This window comes from Condylura cristata, unplaced genomic scaffold (genome assembly GCF_000260355.1).
Source record: "Condylura cristata isolate star-nosed mole 26May11 unplaced genomic scaffold, ConCri1.0 scaffold00003, whole genome shotgun sequence".
Lineage (NCBI taxonomy): Eukaryota > Metazoa > Chordata > Mammalia > Eulipotyphla > Talpidae > Condylura > Condylura cristata.
Window position 1 is genome coordinate 34,051,681 of NW_004567104.1, and position 23,724 is coordinate 34,075,404.

The window sequence follows — 23,724 nt, forward strand, 5'->3', positions numbered from 1 at the left end:
TTATTTCAAATAAAGAAGAGATAGGCCCCTGATATTCTTTTAGGAAAAGCCCAGACTTAGTCAAAACCAAAGGCAATTGTGTAAGCAGTTGAGAAATAAGCATTTTGAACTTTCCCCCCAGTTTATCAGTTGGGCAATTCTGTGACCAATTTGAATGACCTGCTGATCAGTGAGCACAGAAAGCTGTGGGAATAACAGCCGCTGGACAGTGGTCTGAAGAAGAGGCAGAGCATTTGTGGCTGGCTTTCCTGAACTCATCATCCTTGCAGCAGAAGAATAATGGCAGAGTTGAAGGTAAAGTACTTGCTAAATTTGCTGTGGCTTCTTCAGCCAGAAACTTGTGGCTATTTCTGAGATTCTCAAGGTGTCAGAAGGACTGTGAGGGACTTTCATTCAAAATCCTGTGTTCAGAGGCTTCAACGTGATGAAGACACAGGGCTGGGGCAGAGAAGTGATAAGTAGATAAAGCTGCTGTTCATCTCTTACCCTTATTCATTTAATATGATCTTGGGAATGTGTAGGCATCATAAAATCTGCCCCACATCAGCACATTTTTCACTGAGTCTGTCTCCCAACCTCTACTCTCTAGCATGTTCCTACTGTTGCAGCTTCCTAATTGGCTTACCATCAGCCAATTAGATATGCTAAATCTACTAGCTTATTTTGAGGTTCCAATTAGCTGTTGGCCAGTAGAAAACCTAGCATCTCCTCTCAGAAATAATTATTTTATATTATTAAGTTATAATGAAGAAGTGTGTGGGCTATGTGCTACTAAGTGCTAGACAATTTAACTATGAATTAACTCATACTCTTCAAAATAAATCTGAGATTTGACACTCCTGCTTTTATTGAATCAGTAAAAAAGAGGTTGTTTTTGTTTGTTTTGCTAAGGTCACTACTGATAGGTGATAGAAACTTGACTCATTCGAGGGTTGTTGGAATCGAAAGCCTAGGCTCTAAGAGATCCATGGCGGCATCTACTGGACTAAGTGTTGCAAAGCCAAGGAAAGAGAGCATGTCCCAGAGTCTAAAATGGTGCCTACGGTCCATCACAGGCGTGCATCGATGCCAGCACATCTTGTGAGACTGAATAGAATTGCCCAGAACCTTGTCTCAATGTGGGTCAGACTGCAGTGTTCTTTTAGTAATACAGGCTGTGAGCACTTAGAGAAGGCCCTTCAGCTGATGCTGAGATTGAAGAATCACGCAGCTCCTTAACAGACAGCGATCCTGAAAACACTTGATACTGGAGTAGAAGTTTTACTTATCTTTATGCCTGATAGAGAGTTAGAAAAGCTCAGAAACTCTCATTCTTTCATCAGATACTATGTCAGTACACGATGCTGTAGATTAATATAGGAGAGGAACTGAACCTGGGGCAGGTAGGGTTAAAAAAAAAACTTCCTGAAGAAGGAGGCTGTTCCTGAGCTGACTCTTAAGAGAGAAACAGAAGTTAGCTATGGGAAAAGAGATGGGGCCAGAGGGAACAGGGTGTACAAAGGCACAGCACACGCAGAAGGCCAGCACATTCTGGGTCCAAAGGTGTTTCAGCTAAATTTGAGTTGCCGCAGGGACAGCCAAGTGGAGACCCTGAGGAGGTAGTTGGATGGACGAATGGGGGGGGTAGGCTAGGAGAAAGGATGGGAGGTCACCCCAGGGTGGTAGTTGAAGTATTGGAACAGAAAGACAGTGCATAAAAATTTGTTTTCCTGATCAGAATCTTAGTGGTTGGGGGTGGGGGGGAGTTCAGTAGGAGTTGAATGTATCCTTACCATTTATAAATAAATTATATCTAAAATGCTATCTTGCTGAAAATTTCAAGCAACTTATTATGCACAGTACCAACACACCAATGTAAATTGCATGCTGGCCTTTGTTCTCACTTTCAAAGGCATTCTTCCCAGCTGGCTGTCTAATCTTCACAAGGAAAGGTTAGCTCTGGAGATCAGGAATCCAAACCCAGAAACCCAGATTGCATCATTCTAATCAATAAACATTACATAAGATAAAGAATATTTCTCAGCTTTTATTTCTTCATTTTAGTGAATATGTCAACACAAAGCCTTAAATTACATTTATAAGAAAAGCAGCACAAGGGGGTGAGGGGAGAACATTGCAACGATTCACTGGGTTTGGACTTGCATTTAATGCTCCTGGGTTGATTCTAACCATTAACCAGAGATGGGTCCCACTGGCCTACGAGATTATTCTATTACGTTCCTATTTCTGCTATAAGCAATTTGTCACAAATGTTGTGGCCTAAAAGACAAATTTGTTCATTTATGGTTCTAAAAGTCAGCAATCTAAATCAGTCAAGGTGTTGGCAAGGCTAATTCCTTTTGGACTCATTTGCCTGTCTTTTCCAACTTTTAGAGCTTGCCTGCATTCCAGACTTGCCCATTCCCTATCTTCAAAGTGTTTGGCTCTGACCTCTGCTTCTGTCATCATGCACTTTATCTGTAATCAAATGTACTTCCCTCATTTAAGGACACTATGGTTACTCTAGGGCACTCCCAAATAATCAAGGCCATCTCCCCAGATCCTTAGTCACATGTGATAAGCTCATTTACTATAAGATAATACAAATTCCAGGGAGGATACCTTTGGAGGGTCATCTTTTTGCAGGGTCATTTTTCAGTCTACAAGACTGATTTTGCTATTCTGCAAATTCTTCTAAGAATCTCTATTCTATATTCCCAACAAAGATAACTGAAAATACTGGGCTCTTTCCATAGGAAAGCAGGGAACTGTAGTTCCATCTCTACCCTGACTTTTCTGTTTCCTTCATGTCCAGTAAAAGGAAGTTAGGTGACCTCTGTTCATACCATAAGTGTTACCTAGAGTCAAAGTCAAGAGAAAACACCTCATAAAACTACTCTGACAATAAATCATATCTTGGGGACCAGGTGAAAATCAAAAACTATATTTAAGGAGCTACCAAAGAACCAGTGATGCTGAACTTACATGGTTCTCAGTAATTTGTTCTTTCATTTAGAAAGGATATATATATATATATATATATATATATATAATTCACCTGGAAACAAGTGCTTTGTGAGAGACTATCATTTTTTATAGTAGTTATATTTGAACATAATCACTGAAATCAGCAGGGCCTGAATACTTGGATTTTCACCATTGAAATAAACAGTTCAGATTTTATCCTTGATCTCAAAGCCTTGGGAAAGCAGCTATAGAATACCACTTTCTCAATTTGGATACCTCCAGCAGTGAGGGACATGGTATTATAAGGCTCTAGTAAGCTCATTTATACTTTTCTCTCAGAGAATAGGAAAACCAACTGACTTCAAAGTGACTCAGCAATTTTCACCCTCCTCTTCAGCAAATACAACTGGCTGAGATTGTGAAACTGATTCAGAATTCACACCTCTCCTGGAGCTAAATGGCTCCTTTCCAAACTACCAGCTGTTCTTTCTATTTTTTTTTAATAGTCTGAATTAAATGCTTCATAGTCATATATACAAACTCTCTTTATCCTTGCTCCAAACTATGTATGACCTTGGAGGCCAGCATTTTGCAAAGATTAGGGAAGGTTAATGAGTGTCCAGGCATGCCAGCCAGAATGCTCAGCTGTATTTCTTAGCAGTGAAAACATCCTTCCCTTTAAGGATGAAAAAAAACAATGTGGCAGTTAGACAAAGTGAAGGCACTGTAAATACTCCTCACAGATTGGTCTAAAATTCCATTGCACAGATAATTTGGGGTCATTACCATTTCTGAGCTCAAATTTAATCTTGTTGACGGTGAGCATGAGTTTCATTTCAAGAGAAGAAATTTGTTTTCAGTGGAGAGGCTGGATGCTGGGGAAAGTCAGCCATTCCCCCAAAAAAGTCATTCCAAACTGCATGTCACGACTATTAACCAAACTGGTTATAATATTACTTCATGTTTTCAGTGCTGATAGATTTTCAAATATACCAAAAAAAAAAAAGTGTCTGGAGGCAATAAGAATAATTTCACTTCCATTCCTTTCTAGGTCATAACATTTCACATTGATATTCCTTCTCCACTATAGAGAGCCACCAGCCTGATCATTGCTCTCACACCCAGGCATGTTGCATCAAACTCATCCTTCTCTGTGCTGCTGTGGTCTGAAGGGCTCAGCCCCCCCACCCACTTACATCCTTCTTATATCTCTTAAAGATGTGTGCTCAGATGATGGCATTTCACTTACTGAGGCTGCATTTTCATTATCCTGGGCTAAAATTAAGTACATTTATTAAGAAAAACTATGAGAGGAATATTTAATATTTATTTAAGTTAAATGAAAGCAGCATATATACACTCATATTAGAACAGTTCTATGTAAAAACCTAAATCAAACAGTAACTATTTATCAAGAACCTGCAATGACCATGCAGGGCGGGTAGCAATAAACCAAACCACCATAGCCCCAGGCTTATCAGCTATCAGCAAAGCCAAACAGTGAGCAGGTGAAGCGTTGCAAATGTAACACATCATTTAACACTACTTTACTTCATGTGAAACCCCTAACTTTTTCTCCTGGGTGTAAAGAGATGGCAATCAGAATAGGTTTTGTTATATTATTGTGGACAGATTATGGTCTAGTACTTCACTGAAAGCCACCCATATTTTTGAACTTCATTTTCCTGCATCAATACACACAAACACACACACACACACACACTGCTCAATAGATGAGTCAGAAAATGTAGGCGACTGCCTGAAGTGAGAATAGTGAGAACACTTTACCTCAAGGGTTTCACTCTCAGCTGGCTCCAGCATGCTTCTTTATTACCACTTGTTTCTGAGTATGGAGGAAAAATGAAGCTCCAAACTCAGAGAGGTTTTGGTCTAGGTCCTGCAAGATCCTACTAATCTGGAGTTGAGGTGACACCTGAGCCATCTCCCTTCTCCAGAACTCCCAGATGGAGCCAGAATTAAAGGAACTTTGTTGGATTGGGATAGATAATGAAGAACAAGCCCATCCATGGGCCAAGTACAGTGAAGGTGGAGAGTTTAAGCAGCATCTAGTAACTTTCTCCCAGTTCTTTGCTGGTCTTTACAACTTACACAGAAATTGTCTTTCCAAAATGGTGCACATACCAAGACATAGCAGAGGTTTTATGCATGGATCAGACTCCAACACGTGTCCATATAGAACTCCTTAGCTTTTGTAGATTGCCACTGCTATGAAATGTTCTTTGAAACCTATTAATGGCAGCATCTCTGTCTTTGTCACATGCAGTACATTTCCGGATTTGGGAATGAATGTGCCTCCGAGGACCCTCGATGCCCAGGTGCCCTGCCAGAAGGACAGGTATAAGTGAATCAAGTATTAACTTGAGAGCTCTGAATTGCTGACCTGAGAGTAAACTCTTAGAACAAAGTGACTGTTCCCATGGTAGCTTTTACAATTAACCTCTGAATTTTGTAGGAATTCTACAAATCATTAAGATAATTAGGCTACAGAACACTGACAACACAAATATGTATTTTTAATTTATTTTCTTACATCTTTGTTAATTTTTGGATAGTATTTGATTTCTCCCTTAGGTGTGGTTCTCATGGTTCTCCAACCACCAGACCACCTGAACTACACAAAGATTAGTCAAATGGTGGTTACTTAGAGCACAACACCCAACCACAAACAGTGAAACTGAGGGACTTTTAGGAGGACCCCAAGGTCAGGAATCCTCCTGAGATCTTATGATTTTATGAATAGCATAAGTGAGGACAATGATGAGAAAATTAAGTCTTTAAAAAGAAGAATGCACAACGATGTTCATACTAGTGTTGGATATAACAATAAAAACACAACAGATGTTTTTTCAAAAAAATTTGAGGTATTTCATGGTATTAAAAAATCCTCAGAACATTGTGTTTCCTCTAAGGAAAAGTCTTCATTATTCCAGGGCTGCAAATACCATAAGATCCCCATTTTGGAGGATAAAGTTATAAGGAAATCTACTGACATGTCAGCACTGGGTTATTTCTATTGTGTTATTCTCATATAGTGAGATAATGGGTGGTATCTACTTGACAAATTTTCTATAATTAGCATATGCTATTTTTATAATGGGAGTGGAAGCCAGCTAAAGTTATTTCTTTAGAAGTACAGGTACAGGCCAAGGGGGTGGTGAGGGTCTGAAAGGATTCACCAGAGACAGAGTGGGGAACAGAGCAGGCAGCTGAACTGAAATATACTCCTGAGAGAGCAGTGGGCATGTCAGGAGAGGTCTGCTGTGCCATGTGGGTCACCTCCCTGGCCGGGGACGGAACTCGGTGCTGCAGTGTTTGCACACAGCTTCAGTGTTGTTTTAACCAGTTGTACCACCAGGCCTGTCAGCTAAAGTTTTTACAAGGAGAATATATGGGTTGGTGATGAGCTATTGCCCAGAACATCACACCCCGGACAGCATTTCCCACTGAGCTGCTTAGTGGGAAGGTGGGGTGTTTTGTGACAGGAATGATGGTATTTATTGCCTCTTTTGTTTTAGAACAACCCTCAAGTCTGCCCTTACAATCTGTACGCTGAGCAGCTCTCAGGATCGGCTTTCACTTGTCCTCGGAGCAGCAACAAGAGAAGGTACAGGATTAGATGAATCTGACCTGAGATGGAGGACCGGTCTGAGTGTGGGTACTGCCTCCCTACCATATCTTCCCAGTGCTGCCTGGGTCCTGCCCTCCCAAGCTGTGTTCTTGGTCAAAGTCTAAAGAAACTGAAATAGAATCAAGTGAGAATCAGGTTAGAACCAGTGAGAGTCAAGTGAACCAAGGAGGAAGGTGAGAGAGCAGCTGCCTGGAGCCTGGAAAACACATGTGTCCAGTTCCATTGACAAATTCTCACCTATACTCAATGGAAAATTTTTCCCAAAATCTGGCTTTCCCTGGTTTACTTGTTTATTTTTGTAAATAGCCACTAACTCAAGAGTATAGAAGATTCAGTGTAGTGTGTTCCCATAACTAGAGACATTATGCTCGTTGCATAAAAATGTTGGATATTCTAAGCCTGAGTAGTTGAAAGGTCGTGTATTCTGGCCCCTTGTGGTTTGAATTAATGAGGTTTTTTTTACTCTGTAGAATTTGCCTTTGCCAAAAATCTACATATTTATTAGCACAGTGTGTCATGTTTCATGTTTACTCTAATCCTACAAACCAGGTCAATGAACTCCCTTGATTAACTCTTAAGGGTTGGATGTCTAACTCTTCCAGGTTGGATTCAGTGATTAACTCTTCCAGGTTGGATGCAGTAGATGGTGTGGCTTAGGAAAAACCCAGTAAGCATGGAGACAAACAAATTGTATCTCACTTCAGGAATTTCAGGTGAGGGCATGTGAAGAGGGTTGCTGCAGACATCCCCACGTAGGAAGGAGACTTATGGAGGAGGCAGGCAATCTTCACTGCCTGGTAGGAGGGACAGCATTTATCACTACAGATTCCTCCTGAGCAACTCTGATAGTACGAAAGTACAAGGGGCCATACAAATGTTTCTCTTAATGATTGCACTGACCACCTTGGAGTCAGGCTGCTTAGTTTAAATCCTGACTTCTCTTCTTTCCATCTGTGTGATTTTGGGGCCGTCACTGCCCATTCAGAGTCTCTGGTTCCTCATTTGTAAAATAGATAATAATAGCACTGATTCCATAGTTGTGAGGCTTAAAGGAAAGGATGTAAGTAAAGTGGTTAGCACACTGCCTGGCACCTAGTGAATAATCAATATTAATTATTATAATCATCATGATCAATTAATAATAATTATTATCATCATCACTATTGGCACCACAGCAGAGCTTCTGCCTCCAAGGCCCCTAAGAGGTTATCCAAGAACTGAGTGTGAGATGTGGCTGGGGTTATGTTACACTTTTCTTTTCTTTTTTTCTTTTTTCAAGATTTATTTATTTATACATATAGAACTAGGGGCAGTGAGAGGCTTCACCAGAGACAGAGTGGAGAGCAGAACAGGCAGATCAACAAAGTACACTGCTGAGAGGAGCAGCGGGCGGGTCAGGAGAGGTCTGAGGTGCCATGTGGGTCACCTCCAAGGCCAGGGATCGAACTCGCACTGAAGCGGCTGTTGCTAGCTTGCAGTGCTGTGTCCTAACCCATTGTGTCACCAGGGAGGGCCAGCCCTGTTATGCTTTTCAATATCAATAATGTTTACTCTCAGGTGAGACAGGCATGGAGGGAGGGAGACAGAGATAATTTTCTATACTTGTTAAAAGTCACGGGCTAACTCTATTGCTGTTTAATTATCTCTATTTATATCTCTGATATCCCACATAACCAAAGGTAAGTTAAGCACACAGACAATTCCTGTCCATCCTAATTTTTGGCAACCTGGCCTCCATGACTGTGTTCTTGCCTTTATGTCCCTCTCACTATCAGGACACCTGGACTCCAGATTCTGCTGCCTGCCCCCATTATTCAACAATATCTTCAGCCAGCAGGAGCTCAGCTCTGTTCCAGAAGGCTGAAAAGGAGCTGTTGGCATTTCATTAAGAAGTTGGCACCAGTCCCTGAGTCAGAATTAAATCTCTGTCCAGGGCAAGGTAGTGCTGCCTGGGGAGTTTTATCAACTCAGCTAAAAACAAGGGATACTAGACATAGCTCACCCATCTGCTTAAACGCTCCAAAGGTATCTACAAGAATTTTGTGAAAATGTTCAACATCCCCCGTGGAAAGATGGAACAAGTCCCATCCATATCAGGCATATCTTGAATTCTTAGTTTAACATTACTCATTTAAATCTCAGAGCTCCCACAAAGCTATCAGGGATATCTATCCATATATCTATCAGGGATTAATTTTTATCAGATGAAGATTCTGATCCTTTAGCTGACCCTCTCTGAAGGTTAGAGTCAGGACAGAAATGTTGGAAAATTTGGGTCATCACAAAAACCCACATAATTAAGGAGTAGACAGACAACTCAACACAAGTCTCACCAGTAAATAGCTACCCCATTTTAGGGCCAGAAACCCTGCATCTTCATAACAATCCTAGGATATAAGACTAAGGCAAGTTGTGTGACTTAGCCAGAATCACACAGGTGTTTCCAACACACATTTGCTACGTGCTCACATCTCTATACACTATGAGGAACTAGAAGGCTTGGTGTGCTATATACTGATGTCTAAGGTCTGAAGCCAGTCAGCTAGAACTAGAGGAAGAAAATGGAAACTGATACTCCGAGCTCATCTCTCGCTCCCCAATGGTAGATACTGTGCTGGGCCAGCACTGAAGTAGTCTGTTCTCGAATTTAAATGGCCAAAGCCTGCTAAGACGAATCTGGTCCTTCCCTTGTTAAAAGCAGGTTCCTCTTCCTCTATACTCTCTCAGGATAATGACCTCAGAAAAGACTTGGGGGCCTCTTCATACATTTCAGTGATCCTTTCAATTTGGGGAGGGCTACTCCTGGCTTCCTTCATCAGAAACTTCTCATCCTTAAGCCTGAGATCTGAGTCCTGGCAGGGAAGTGTTTGGCTCAAGTCTTAACATATACAAATAGTAAAATGCAAAAAAGAAAGGGAGGGAGGAAGGAAGGGAAAGCAAAAACATAAATTTACCATAAGAAAGCACGGACAGGTAGTCTTATAATTTTGGAGTGCAGGAAGTATTAAATTTTAAAGGTCTTGCAAACTAATATCAAAAAGGCAAATAACTCACTAGTAAAATGGTAAAAGTCTTGGACAAGTAATGCATAAAAAAAATGACAGAGGGCCAACAAACAACAGATTCTTAACCTTAAAGAAAATACAGAAATACTTAAGACTACTTAAAAAATACTTTAAAAGTACTATTTTTTCACTTGTGAGTCCAAAATTATTAAAAACACCCCCTACATGAAGATGTGACTGTTCAGACACTTTCACATATGATGAGTGTGAAAATAAACTGTCTAGTGACTTGGCAATTTTTATTACATATGTACACATTGGAAAAAATCTGAGACAATCTGCAAGAAAGTTGTTAAACTCTAATGCCTATGAGGAATGACCCTGAAGAAAATGGAAGAGAAAAACCTGTCTACCTGTCAGGACTTTTTTCATCAGTTACATTACTTTTGTAATTTTAGAGAACAAAATTTATTTGTACTTAAAAGTGACAAACCACCACATTCTTTCAATATACTTAGGATTTCCTACCTCACCTTCCAGAACAAGAATTAGTATCTGCTGATGTACACAGGCTGTTGTTTTTCTATAGATTTTCCTGCACAATTTCCCTCGAGGTACTCCCCCTCCCTTTGTAGATGTCACTGGGAACAACAATTCGTCTTTTTTTTTTTTTGTCAACATGGGACTAACCAAGAGTTTCAATTCAGAGTGTAGAATGGAGTGGAGAGGTGAGAAGAAGCCAGGACTGAGTGCAGAAGTGACTGTTCAGAAGTGATGCTCGTCACTGCTGCTCACGTTAAAGCCCACAGAGGCTGTGTACTCGAGCCTTTTCTCCATGCTGTGTCCTGAGTCAGTCTGTGCCTCACCCTAAGGCCTCTGTGTCCTTGTTTCCCCCCAGCTGGCTGTATAGGATTCTCCCTTCAGTTTCTCACAAGCCCTTCGCGTCCACTGATCAAGGTCACGTGACCCACAACTGGGACGAAGTTGACGCTGATCCTAACCAGGTAACCTGGTCCTGTGAGTTGGAGCTCACCATGTAGCCAAAGCCTTGAATACTATAGTTAAGTCAAGCCTGAGTCTTTGAAAAAAAAAATCAGTCTTTTTGTTTGCCCGAACTTGGGTGGGAATTTTGGAGCTGACTGTTAGTAATTGTGTGTGGCTGCATATACATTTGCATATAAGCTGAACTCTAGGTAGGCACAGAAATGATTTCAGTGCCCAGGTGAGTTGTGGCAGAAGGATATAGGCTGGTGAAAATAATCTACCTTTCTAAAGGTTGGTTTGTTTTTAATCTAAATTTACCATAGACTACAGAACCCTTACCTATCTGAATAGAGGCCTCTGATACAGGAGTGAGACGCTTGTTGTCTTAGTTGGATTCTGTAAATCTATTGTGGGACAGATCAGTATCACATTTTCCTCTAATGTAGGAATTCTCATATTGTCTTAGAATTTCCTCTTTTTGCTTTAGCGACAAGTGGGCTTTTCCTCTGGTATCAGTATTATTTATAGACTCTGTTTCTGTAATAAGACAGACCCAGCGCTGTATAGGACTGAGTCTTTTTATTTTTCCTTAACCGTCTGAGAACCCTGGTGTATTCCCTTTGTCCCTGAGCTTAGGTCCATGTCACTGATAACAAAAACAGGATGCTGACAGACAGTCTCTCTACCAACTCTCTGTGCCTTTGAGACACGTTCCGCTCACAGCTGGGATGCCAGAAGACACCATTAGCCAGCGGGGGTGCATGTGCTTTGCACAGTGCCTGACCCATGGGAGGCCAGAAACCAGGGCTCTGATAGCGCCATTTTCATGGCTTCACTTAACAGCAGCAGCAGTAGTGTGTATACATCTGAGAATTATATACACCACATAATTTGTTTTTCCTTTGATCTTACTTTTTTTTTTTTAAAGATTTATTTATTCATGCATACAGAACTGGGGTACAGGCCAGAGGTGCAGGGGCGGCGAGAGGCTTCACCAGAGACAGAGTGGGGAGCAGAACAGGCAGATCAACGAAGTACACTGCTGAGGGGAGCAGCGGGCGGGTCAGGAGAGGTCTGACACGCCATGTGGTCTCCTCCAGGGCAGGCGGGAATCGAACTCATGCGGAAGTGGCTTTAGCTTCTCAGTGCTGTGCTTTAACCCGCTGCGCCACCAGGGAGGGCCCTGATCTTACTTTTTAAGTCCCCATCTGCAGAATAAAATTTCATATCAGCCTTCCCTGAGACTCATCTCTCATCCTAAAAAAAATGTTCAAATGTTCCCAAGTTCAAGTGGGAATCAGGCCTTGCTAGTTTGTCATCAGTGGTGTTGGTGCTTTTTGTGGGTAGCAGAATTTGGGCTTGGCACCATCTGTAAAGCTACCTTGGTACCATGGTCCCAGATACACTGCAAGGCTATTGCCTCCTTTCAGTAGCTGCCAGGTCACGGGCTTAAGTGTCCCTTCTGCAGTCAACATTTACACAATGTACAAATCAGTCTCTCATTCTCTCTCCCACAACACAAGGAGATCTGCTGCTTCCCCTAAACTTCCCACTGCATTTTATCTGTGCCAGCAAGTCCCCTCCCCTGCATGCTTACACTTTGGGTGGAACAAAAGCCAGAGTAATTCATCACCCCTTTTGATACTCTGCCTGCCCCACCTCTTCTGTTTCTTAATTAGGGAAATCTCAGAGAACTAAATACCTGCTTGAATGCTATTCATCCTCCTCCAGCAGCGACAGAAAACGGGGCATCCAGAGAAAGGAATAAATTGAGTTAAAAATTAAAATGTGGGCCTCCCTGGTGGCAAAAAGGTTAAGTCTCAGCACCAGCAAGCTATCACCAGCCACTGCAGCAGAGTTTGATTCCTAGTCAGGGAACTGACCCACGTGGCACAGCAGACCTCTCCTGTCTCCCTCGCTGCTGCCCTCAGCAGTGTTTTTCAATGCATCTGCCTGTTCTGCTCCCCACTGTCTCTGGTGAATGGACTCCAGTTCTGTATGCATGCAATGCATAAATAATTTTTTTAATTAAAATGTTAGCCACCTCATCACCATTTCTAAACCATGCTATTTTATTAAAACAACTGATCCTTAAACTTGTAAAATATGGCCCTCCCTGGTGGCGCAGCAGGTTAAAGCACTGCACTAAGAAGCTTAAGCCACTTCCCCATGAGTTCGATCCCCACCTGCCCCGGAGGAGACCCACATGGCACGGCAGACCTCTCCTGACCCACCCGCTGCTCCCCTCAGCAGTGTACTTCGTCGATCTGCCTGTTCTGCTCCCCACTCTGTCCCTGGTGAAGCCTCTCACCGCCCCTGAGCCTCTGGCCTGTACCCCAGTTCTGTATGAATAAATAAATAAATCTTTAAAAAAAAAAACTTGTAAAATATAGTGCATGAAGCAGACTTCCCCACCCTCCCATCACCGCTGGCCTTGGAGCATGTTAGGAAAAAGCAACGCCTACTCCAACTCCAACCCCCACATCACAGGGTTGCACAAGTGGAACAGGCCAAGACACAAGGCTGGGCTTTCAACTCCAGCCTCTTCCCTTCAGCCATCAAGGTCCCTATGTGGGACACAATTCATACAGTCAACCTAGGGACCCTTCTTCACTTGGTCCCCAGTCTCTCCTGGACTCCTAATCCAACCTTATCTTGTCTCCCAAACATTGACACTCAGGATTGTCTCCCACACCATGTGCTTTTCGCTCACCTCACTCTTTTAGTCACTACATCCTCAGTCATCTCTCAAAGGCTATAAACCACTGTAAACAAACTCACTGCTCTTTCTGGAGAATCTCTTGACTCTTCAATGGGTTACATCTCAAATTCTCTAATTTCTATCTTAGACCTGCTTTGTTTTTATTAATAAATAGATCTAATTGATTAATAATGGGAGTCCATCTTCCACAGAATATGTAAAGGATGGGGCCCTCCCTGGTGGCACAATGGGTTAGGACACAGCACTACAAGCTAGCTGCAGCTGCCTCAGTGCGAGCTTAATTTCCACCCCGGAGGTGACCCACATGGCACAGAAGACCTCTCCTGACCCGCCCACTGCTCTCCTCAGCAGTGTACTTCCTCTGTAGGCCTATTCTGCTCTCTACTCTGTCTCTGGTGAATCCTGTCACTGCCCCTGCCTCTGGCCTGTACCCCAGCTCTGTGTGCATAAATAAATCTTTTTTAAAAAGAATATGCAAACAAAGGATATCTGTATGTTTATAGGACTTTTGGCCAGGGTAAATAAATTAAGTACCTACTATATACCAATTAGAGAAGGTTGAGATGCATTTAAACACAGTAAGTTTTCTAATTCTGTTTTTCAGGTGACATGAGAAGCCCCATTTATATTTCTAACAATTTATCTTAAGTAGAGTCAAATCTCAAATTATAAAATAAACAAATGGGTAATAAAATCAACAAGTTAGGCAAAAAATGATCTGAAAAATCTCTTAAATCACCCATAAAGTATGGGATACATAGTTTTGCATTTACTGCCCTGTATCGTAATTCACAAATTCAACTACTATTGAATTACACTAAAAAAAAAAAATAGAATTACAAGAAAAGCCCACAAGCAAATGTATGGGAGAATTCAACTTGTGGGGCCTTTAAGATAACTATCAAATAACTAGTGGTAAATTGGGTGCAGGGGGAGCCCCAATTCCTCTCTGTCCATATCACCAATCACCTAAGTCTCTATAACCTTACTATATCTTCATAGATTTGAGGCTGTGTGGGCAACAGTGAAACTATCCTATTTTTTAAAAAATATTTATTTTTATTTTTGCACAGAAGAACTGAGGTATAAGCCAGAGGTGCAGAGGGTAAGAGGGTGAGAGAGTGGGGAGCAGAGCAGGCGGGTTGCAGCTAAGGGCAGCAGAAAGAGAGACAGGAGAGGCCTGCTGTGGGTTACTCCTTGGCCAGGAATTGAACTCAGGCCACAGTGGTGACAGTACTTAGATTTAATCCTAGGCCACCAGGGAGGCCAGGCCCCCACCCCAATTTTTTTATGATTTTAATTGAGGTAAAGGGAGATTAGATTTTAAACCTAACCTTATTTGTACCAAAAGTTTCTCCTTCATTTCTAGTAGTTGTAAAACATTTACTAGAAACAAAGAGACCTTGGTTTCCTTCCCCTTCTCCTGTCTCCCATTCTAACATTGCTGTGCATTTCTTCTTTAGCTTATTACTTTTCTCCTGACTAAAATACCTTCAGTTCTCTTCTGTGTGGTGACCACTATATCCTCTGCTCATTTTCAATCTTGTACTCACACATGTGAGACAGATATGTCCCCAAACTTGATAGTGCTCGGTGTCACCAGCAACAAGAAAGTGCCTTTTCATCCTCCTGTTCCGGGACCTGTCGCCTGCCATCCAGCTTCCCTTGCTATAATACCTAACCCCCCACCCGGGCTGTTATTGCTCCATCTATCCTTTTGTCTTTTCATTCACGCCTTCTTGACAAGTTAACATCTCTTTCCAATTTTATGCTTCATTAATGTACCACAGCTATCTGCATTCATCACTTTCTCTCCTCATAACCTCTTCCAAATATGTACTCCAGACTTTCGCTGAGAAAGTCTGAGAAAAATATATTTAGGTACCCATCTGACAGTCCTCCCTGTTCAGGAGCTTTGTCTTCACCTGTCACAGACCAAATCCAACACTTCGTCAGCCTCCCCAGCTGCCCACATTAGTCATCTCTGAGGACCTCAGAATTACCTAATATTTTCTCTCAGAGAGCATCATGGATGTGCTGTCACCACAGTTCTCTCTGATGCTTTCATAGGAAGCAGGGGCATGCCTCCAAAACCTTGAGTCTCTCTTTATATTTAATCATCCAAGAATTAATGAAAGACCTTTCTTTTTGAGCTGTGGACATAATAAATTTAATGCACTATTAACTCGCACAAGAAGTAAACCTAGGCCCTTTCCTGGTGGCGCAGCAGGCTGCAGAACTGCACTGCGAAGCTAAAGCAAGCCATGGCTGCTTGAGTGCCAGTTGGATCCTGCCCCAAAGGTGATCCACATGGCTGGCAGACCTCTCCTGACTGCCCACTGCTCCCCTCAGCAGTGTACTTCACCCATCTGCCTGTTTTGCTCCCCGCTCTACCTCTGGTGAATCCTCTCACTGCCCTGCACCTCTGGCCTGTACCCCAGTTCTGTATGCATAAATAAAGAAAATCTCCAAAAAAAAAAAAAAGAAGAAGAAGAAGAAGAAGTAAGCCTTATTTTGTTCATCATGCACATTCCTCAAACTTCTGGAATCCCTGGAATTTACAAATCTGCATCCAGTTTAACTGAGATTCTATGGACTTCAATTAGCATTCCTGAATCAATACTCCTCAAAAGTCAGAATCTTTTAGAGTTTATCTTTCTTATCTCTACAACTCTAACCTCTTGATTGTTGGAAAATCAGACTCTTGACCCAGTTAAACCTCAGCTGAGGAAATTATCTTTTATTTCTCTACTGGTACAATTTGGACCAAGTGACAAAATACCTTAGAGATAAAGACCACATTATAAAATTCCCTCTAGCTCCAGGACATGCAAATTATCAAAAGTGTTTCAACACTGTACTCCCCTATAGGATATTTACTATCTAATTTGCCAAACTGTTAAGGTAATACCAACCTAAAATCCTCCTCCCTCCAAAAATGTCGGGGTTTCTGACACTTTTAAACTATTGGGCAAGACTCTCCAGAATTCTTGAGAAAATAATCTAAACCCACTTTATCATTCTGATTCACTTTTTTTTTTTAAAGATGTATTTAGTTATGCATACAGAATGGGGTACAAGCCAGAGGTCTGCCACACCACGTGGATCACCTCTGGCTGGGGATCAAACTCCCACTGAGGCAGCTACCACCAGCTTGTAGTGCCGAGTCCTAACCCTTTGCGTCACCAGGGAGGGGCCCAATTCACTTCTTAACCTTTTGTATTTCAGCCTGCCCAGACTACTTTATTGTGGCATTTGTGTCTTCTTGATACAGCAACAATGTGCTAAAATCCTCTCTCTTCTCACCTCCTAGCTCCCCAAATTCTTCCTTTCTACCTTCTTGCCTTAGAAAATGCCATGCAGTATGTTTGCTCAGAGTTCAAAGAGTTCAAGAACTAGAATTTTTAAATTTTTTTAGTATAAAGACAGGAAGAGGCTGTGAATACTCACATTAATGCTAACTAGCCAAACTGTTTAGGTCTTGCCACTGTAAAACTCCCTTCAAAAATGTCTCAAGGTCTCTTACACTTTCAAGCCATTGAAATACATATTTACAAATATATATTATCTACTATAATTAAATTCATATCATTTCTTACATTCTGGTTTTTTATTTAAACATATCTTGTGACTTTTTTCAGGTCTTTTTAAAATCCTTGAGTATAGACAATTTTTAAGGTGGCATCATCATCCAAAATGTTTATAATTCTCCAGTGGTTAGGTATATTGATTGTTTACACTTTTGTTCTTAAATAAATCATCCATGGCTAAAACAATTATTTCCCCCTCAACCCAAAGCCTGGGAGAGTGGACTTCCCACCCTTCTTTCTAAATCTCTGTCTTTTGCTGTATTTTAGCACGACCTGCAAAACAGACAAACTCCCAGATCCTGAACTAGCCTGTCTCGCCTCCCCATTGCCATTGCTCTCCTGAGAGAGAGGGAAATAATTTCCTCTCCTCCCCTCTCTCTCTCCTTTACTGTGTTTCTTATCCTCTTCTTTTCTTCTTTTTATCAGCCCTATCTTCTCCTTCCTCTCTATATTACTTTGCTAGGACTGCCATGACAAAGGACCGTACATTAGGTGGTTTAAACAACAAAGGTTAATTTTGTCACAGCAGTGGAGACTAGAGAGCTGAGATAAAAGATTAATTTCTACAACAGTGTCTCCTGCTGGTTTATAGATGGCTGTGTTCTCACTCTGTCTTCACATTGTCTTCCATCTATAAGTGTCTGTGTCCAATATTCCCCTTCTTATAAGGACACCAGGCATAATGGGTTAACCCCCTGGCTCAATAACCACATTTTTAAAATTTCCTTAAGGTCTCTATCTCCATCTATAGGCACATTCTGAGGCACTAGGAGTTAGGACATCAACATATGAATTTTGGGTAGAAGACAATTTAGCTCACAAAACTCTCTCTGTTTCCAACCCCTTTCTTCCCAAATATTAATGACTCCCATTTCCTATGGAGTCTTTTTGTTTCACAGATGAAGGATTAATTATTGTTGATAAGAACTATCCAGTTTAGATGGACTAAACACCAGAGGATTTTTCTAGTCCGTTTTACTTGTCATATTTCCTGCCTCCCCTCCCCATATACACATGCATATACTGAAGCTTGTAAGAGTACAGAGATTTATCTCACCCACCATAATTCAAACCCAAAATTTGGTATAACCTGCTAGGCTGCATTGTAGTGATCAAACCAGTGGTCCTAACCCTGGGTTTTGGAGTCTTCTGGAGCTGCCTTTATTGTGAAACCTCATTTATAGTCTATTATCTACTTTCTCGCCTCTCACCATCTTCTGTATCTCCTATATTTCACAGTTTACAATCTAACAAACATCACTCATTCCATATTATCACCTCTCCAATATGATTTACAAACTTCTCTCCCAACTTCTACATTTACACTGGACATTGCCATATACATACCCCACCCCCAAGCTTCCTTATAGGAGTCAGCATAGTCCCCTCCAAACGCTCTTCTCTACCAACTTTCCTTCATCTGTTAGTGACACAGCCATTCCTCCACACGCCCAGGCATGAACCCTAAGGGTCATCTTCAAGAAGTCTCTTTATCATTTTACATTGCATTAGGTGCCAATTACTATACAGCAGAGTTACTAGGGGAACTTGCTGAAAATGTAGGTTCACTCAGGCTATAATTCAGTAGGTCTGGGGTAGTCTGTTCAAGGTTTTTTTCCCCACGTGCATTAGCTCTGAACCACACTTTAAGAAACACTGCTGCAGAATTTGCTTCCAAAATGTCTCCAGTGTCTATACTTTCTTTTTCTTAATACTACCTGGCTTAGACCTGTTACACTGGCCTGTGTCTATGTGTCTTCCTCTCTTCAACCATGACATCCTGTCTGAATAGTTTAGTAAACTATTGTCTCAGACATCTTTAAGTCCTGCCATTAATCTTTCCCACCACTGAACAATTGATCACATGCAGACTCCCAAACAGTTGATACAGAGCCCTTCTCCATTATCTTCCAGGTCTTCTTACCATCAGTCATCCTGGGACCTCTGCTTTCCCAAGATAGTAGTGTTTTACACGCTTTTACCCAAAATTTTCTCTTCTTCCCTCAGAAATACCCACCCATCCAAACCCCACCCATAATTTAAAACCCATCTTAAATAACACTTCTTCCATTGAGCCATGGCAGTATTTCTAAGGGTATTTGAATGTAGAATCTACACCTCTATTATCTTCATATGACCTGCAGTATCCATCACATTTTCCTAATAGTAGAATTGCAAGTATTTGTTGAAATGACTTCCTGATAGTTCAGAGCCTGTCATCTTATAAATAGACTAGATTGCATTTCCCTAATGCATTCACTGGCATTTGCCAACACCGCAGTGCACGTTGTCCTATTTGGTACTTTTGGACAGCTCGGTGGCTCGTTTTACAGGACATCTCCATCAACGTACATTGCACTCTTTGGAGAAATGTTGGCACTATCTGCACACCAGATGATTTCATTGTGTATGTCTCTTATTTTCCATGTATAAGAATGTTAAATAGGCCCTGTGCCAGGAGTTATTCCTAAGAGAACATTTCTGTTTACATTTATCTTCCAGAGTCTTTTACACTTACCCATTTCCTTGTTTTCCTCTCAGGAAGTATCCACACTTCCAGGGTCTTCTGTAATGGGTTCCCTGAGGGAAGAGATTGTCATGTTCAATCAAATGTGGCATACAGAGAGGTTCAATAAATCAGTTGAATAAATTAATATAAGGGGAATGAATAAGAATGCAGACCCTGAAAGGCCTTAAGAGGTGGGTCCCAGGAGTCACACTGAATTATGGCAAATCAGCCCTAAAGGAGCAATAAATAAGGAGCAGACTGGATGCCCCATATAAAGCCAATAAAAGGAGGCAAACCTTGGCTCAGGGACAAATAAGATGATGAGTAGATGGACAGCAGGATGAGATTGAAGTCTCATGGTTTAGGTTAATGAGAGGTTAATAGAGTATGGAAAGCTTAGTAGAGAAAATTTAACTGCTATAAAGCATCAGCTTTCTCACTTCTGAAGTACAGATCATAATTATAAAAGTCTCAGAGGCTGGTTACAAGATAATATATAATCCAACAGTTACTGAGTGACTACTATGTTTCATGTGTGTTAGGTGCTGAGTCATGAATGGAAAGTGCTTAGGTTTTTATCAAAGGCAAGATCAAATGGGAATGCAGGTTTCTATCCATAAGGAAAAAAAATGTCATCTAAATCCCATATGTCATTTTTTTCTTATAGCCTCATGAAAGGCTTTGGAAACTAAATAAACTAAAGCAGTTTGACTCCTCCTTACCTGTATCCCTGCCTATTACTCTCAAAATATACCAAAGGCTCACTCAAAGCCTGTTTTTTTCCCCACATTATTATCAGTAAGTCACGTTGCCTTCTCCCTCAAACTGCTAGATTTGCTGAAGGATTCAGAAGAGCCACTGTGTCATCACCCCTCACCTTCCCTAGTGTGGATTAAAACTCACCATAGTGGAATCCTCCTAGTGATCGTTGCTGCAATAATTCCTTACATACTGTGCACACTATTGCATCTGTAAATTAATCAAAATTCTTAAAAAAAGATATGGACTTCGAATGACATATCTAACACCACCCAGCCAACACTGTTGAGTATATCCAACTCATCCAATCTAGCTGAGTCCAAGGCACTTTGCAGGGAATCACAGTAAGTCAAAGAACCTCAGTTGTGAAAGAGATGTTAGCTGCATCCACCCCAATGCTCTGTCTTCTGACTGGAAATGCTGAGGCCAATTCACCTTTTGTGTTCATCCTTGCATTTGAATTTCAAATTTTGATCATTAAATGTTGCTACTGGTTCTCTCTCTCTCTTCCTTGTAGACTTAAAGAATTTTAAACCCTGACTTCCACTCCCTTAAAGATGTTCTATTATGTTTTTTTAATTGAAGCAACATCACATTTGCCTTAAAAGTATTTTAAGTATTTCATGCCTAGTGAGTAACGTTTATTTTCCAATAGAATTTGCAAAATACAGCTACAAAACAAGCGAGACAGTGATGGAGCTGAAAGGAGAAATACATAAATCCACAAGGAGAGTGGGAAAGTTCAACAACTGTTACAGAACCAAACAGAAAATCAAAATCATGTAGAAAAACTGAGGGTTTTTCATGTGCATAAAGAATTGACTTCATTTAAAAACTAATCTTTAAGCTTTTAGAAACATTTTTTAATTTACTAGCTATCGATTAGATATTCACTTCCAAAAATCTCAAAAATTTGTTTTAGTCTTTGATGCATTAGCAATGTTCTCAGTAACTTATATTTACTCATCCTATCATCCAACAAATAGTTCTTAATATCCACAATAGTCCAGATATTGCATTGTTTTTAAAAATAATAAATAACATTGTTTTTGAAATGCTAATAATTAAACTAATTATTTAACAGTAATATATAGCATGAATAAAATAAAATTTAAAAGTTATACTAAGCCACTTAACAAGCACTCTTTATTACTTTCAGAAGCTCTTTTCCAAAGAGAATTGCGAAATTAGTTTTCACCTGGATTCCATTGTTACAGTGGAAAATAATTAAAATATCACAATCCAGAGAAAAGAAATAGCTTGTTTTGGGTCACAGAATAAATGGGAGTGAGTCTCCTGGCTCAACCCTACGTACAGCCCCCTGGAGCTAACCTCAGACCCAAGGGCTTCTACTCCACAGCGTGAAGTTAAGCTGAACCTCTGGATGAAGCAGATGTTACTGTCCTCCACTCTATGAACTTTCCTGTTCATCCTCTCTCCAAATTTCCTACCTCACATTCAAGATACCACACGAAAGCTTTGATCAAAATCTCTAGTCTGAAGTTTTAAACATTGCTCCTTGTCGATACTGAGTTTATCAGAACCACTTTGGTATCTTCATTATCCTTCATGATATTCTAAATATAAGTCTGGTGCAATCTGTTGCCATCACACTCAGCAGATAAATTACTCCTTTATGGACACTGTATCTATCACTGGAAGGACTTTTTGTTTTCAACAGAAAAGGTCATTCGAGCCCTGCCTCACCCGGGATGTGGGCCTCCTTACAGGCTGCAGCCTAAGCACCTGTGTGGCCTTCCAGGCACTGGAGCTCTGGTTCATTTTTTCCCAGTCACAGAAGACACACCTCTTTTCTGGGGGCCAGACTTCATTTCTACACATCAAGTATTTTAACTTCAGGAGATGTACAAAGGTTTTTTTATTGCAACAAACCAAGCAGGGTCTCTCTCTCTCTCTCTTTCTTTCCCCAAACCCTTGCCCTTTCTCCTTTTTCTTTTCTAGCTCTCCTTTCTTCCTTCCTCAGCTTTATAAGTGCATAGACTTGTATTACTTAAACAACCTTACTATTTGGTAACAGGCATGTCACTGTCATAGCTAACTCAAGATATCACAATTTTATTGATTGATTGACTGGTGGTTTGCTTGCTTGTTTGACTGAGTAGATTTCTCTGAATATGATACTTCATTCAGCAGTACAGGAATTACAGAATTTCTGGATTGAGTATGCACATTAGATGATTTTTGATAAAGACTGATGCCTTGGTCCTCCTTCACAGATTCTGATTTAATTTTGGTGTTGGGTCTCAAAGACTCCAGATGATTCTCATGGTGAGCCAGAATTCAAAATCTCTGAAAGATCTAATATTTCCCAGGCATCGATCTGATATTTAAACCCTTTCCACTGGGAAGTCTAAAATGATGACTATTCTTGGAACCAAGATTCTAGATCATATTATCTTCCAGACAATCTTCCTGGATATATAAATGCTGCATTGCTGCTATACAGAGAAGCAGCAAGTAATGGTTAGTAATAGACAAGAATCTCCTATCAAAAAGTCAGCAGTGCTTACCGGCGCTTAGCTAATGACAGGTGCCTATCCTCCTAGGTCAGTGGTTCACAACCAGGGGAGATCTGTCCCTTCAGTGACATTTAGCAACATACAGAGACGTTTTGGGTAGTTAGAGCTTGAGGGAGCACTACCGCACCTTGGAATAGTGGTGCACAACAGAGGATTATCTGCTGCAAAATCAATTGGACCAAGGTTGAGAAACTCTTTATAGGGTCCTTGGTCTCAGGTTTTCCTTCCTTTTTACCCAAGAAATGTCATTCCAGATGGAATTAGTCCTAAATCTTGTCCTACTTTCTGAAGCATGATTTTAATGTATTTATATTATATATACATGTATATAAACACACACATACACACACACACACATATATATATATATAAAAACTCACATATATAGATATTTTAAGATTTGTTTATTTTATGCAGTCAGAATTGGGGCAGTGAGAGGACTCACCAGAGACAGGGAGCAGAACAGACAAATCGACAAAGAACACTGCTGAGGGGAGCAATGGGTGACCATGTGGGTCACCTCTGGGGCAGGGATCGAACTGGTGCCACGGCAGCTGCAGCTGGCTTCTAGTGCTACGCTTTAACCCAGTGCGCCACCAAGGTGTTGTTGTTTTTGTTTTTTAAATCAACATTATACCATCTTTTAAAGTAGTCCTGCTCTGCTTTTAAGACAGAGGCTGTTGCCTTATTGTGTTCATCAGGGCGTCAGTATAGCTCCCACTCCTCCCTTTCCCTGTACGGTTTCCTTCCCATCTGGCTGCCTCCTGAAACACTGAATGAACAGAGCTCACCAGCCCATGGAGGCCCTGCCTGCCTGTCTCCACCAGGCGCTGCAGCCGACAGAGCCAGCTCTCAGGGCACAGGCCACCCCGTGAGGTGTGTTCTGAGGCTACTAGGTATATCAGCTGCCAGGCTGGCTGCAGCAGGCCTGCTGCCAAGTTGATTAAGTGCTGGGCCGACACTTTGAGTAGAGCCTGGGCCTGCTGGTTTCTCTCCCCACTTCCTTGAATCATTTCATTA

General features: G+C 41.2%; 1 protein-coding gene across 1 annotated transcript in view; it reads left to right on the forward strand.

Moving 5' to 3' along the window:
- Window positions 1–239: 239 nt before the first annotated feature.
- Window positions 240–23,724, forward strand: part of HGD (homogentisate 1,2-dioxygenase) — a 44,044-nt gene continuing 20,559 nt past the window's right edge. The window contains exons 1-4 of the mRNA XM_004675178.2: window positions 240–294; window positions 5,231–5,302; window positions 6,483–6,571; window positions 10,499–10,604. Of these exons, the coding sequence (XP_004675235.1) occupies window positions 280–294; window positions 5,231–5,302; window positions 6,483–6,571; window positions 10,499–10,604 (282 nt within the window). The 5' untranslated portion in view covers window positions 240–279. The remainder of the gene's footprint in view (window positions 295–5,230; window positions 5,303–6,482; window positions 6,572–10,498; window positions 10,605–23,724) is intronic.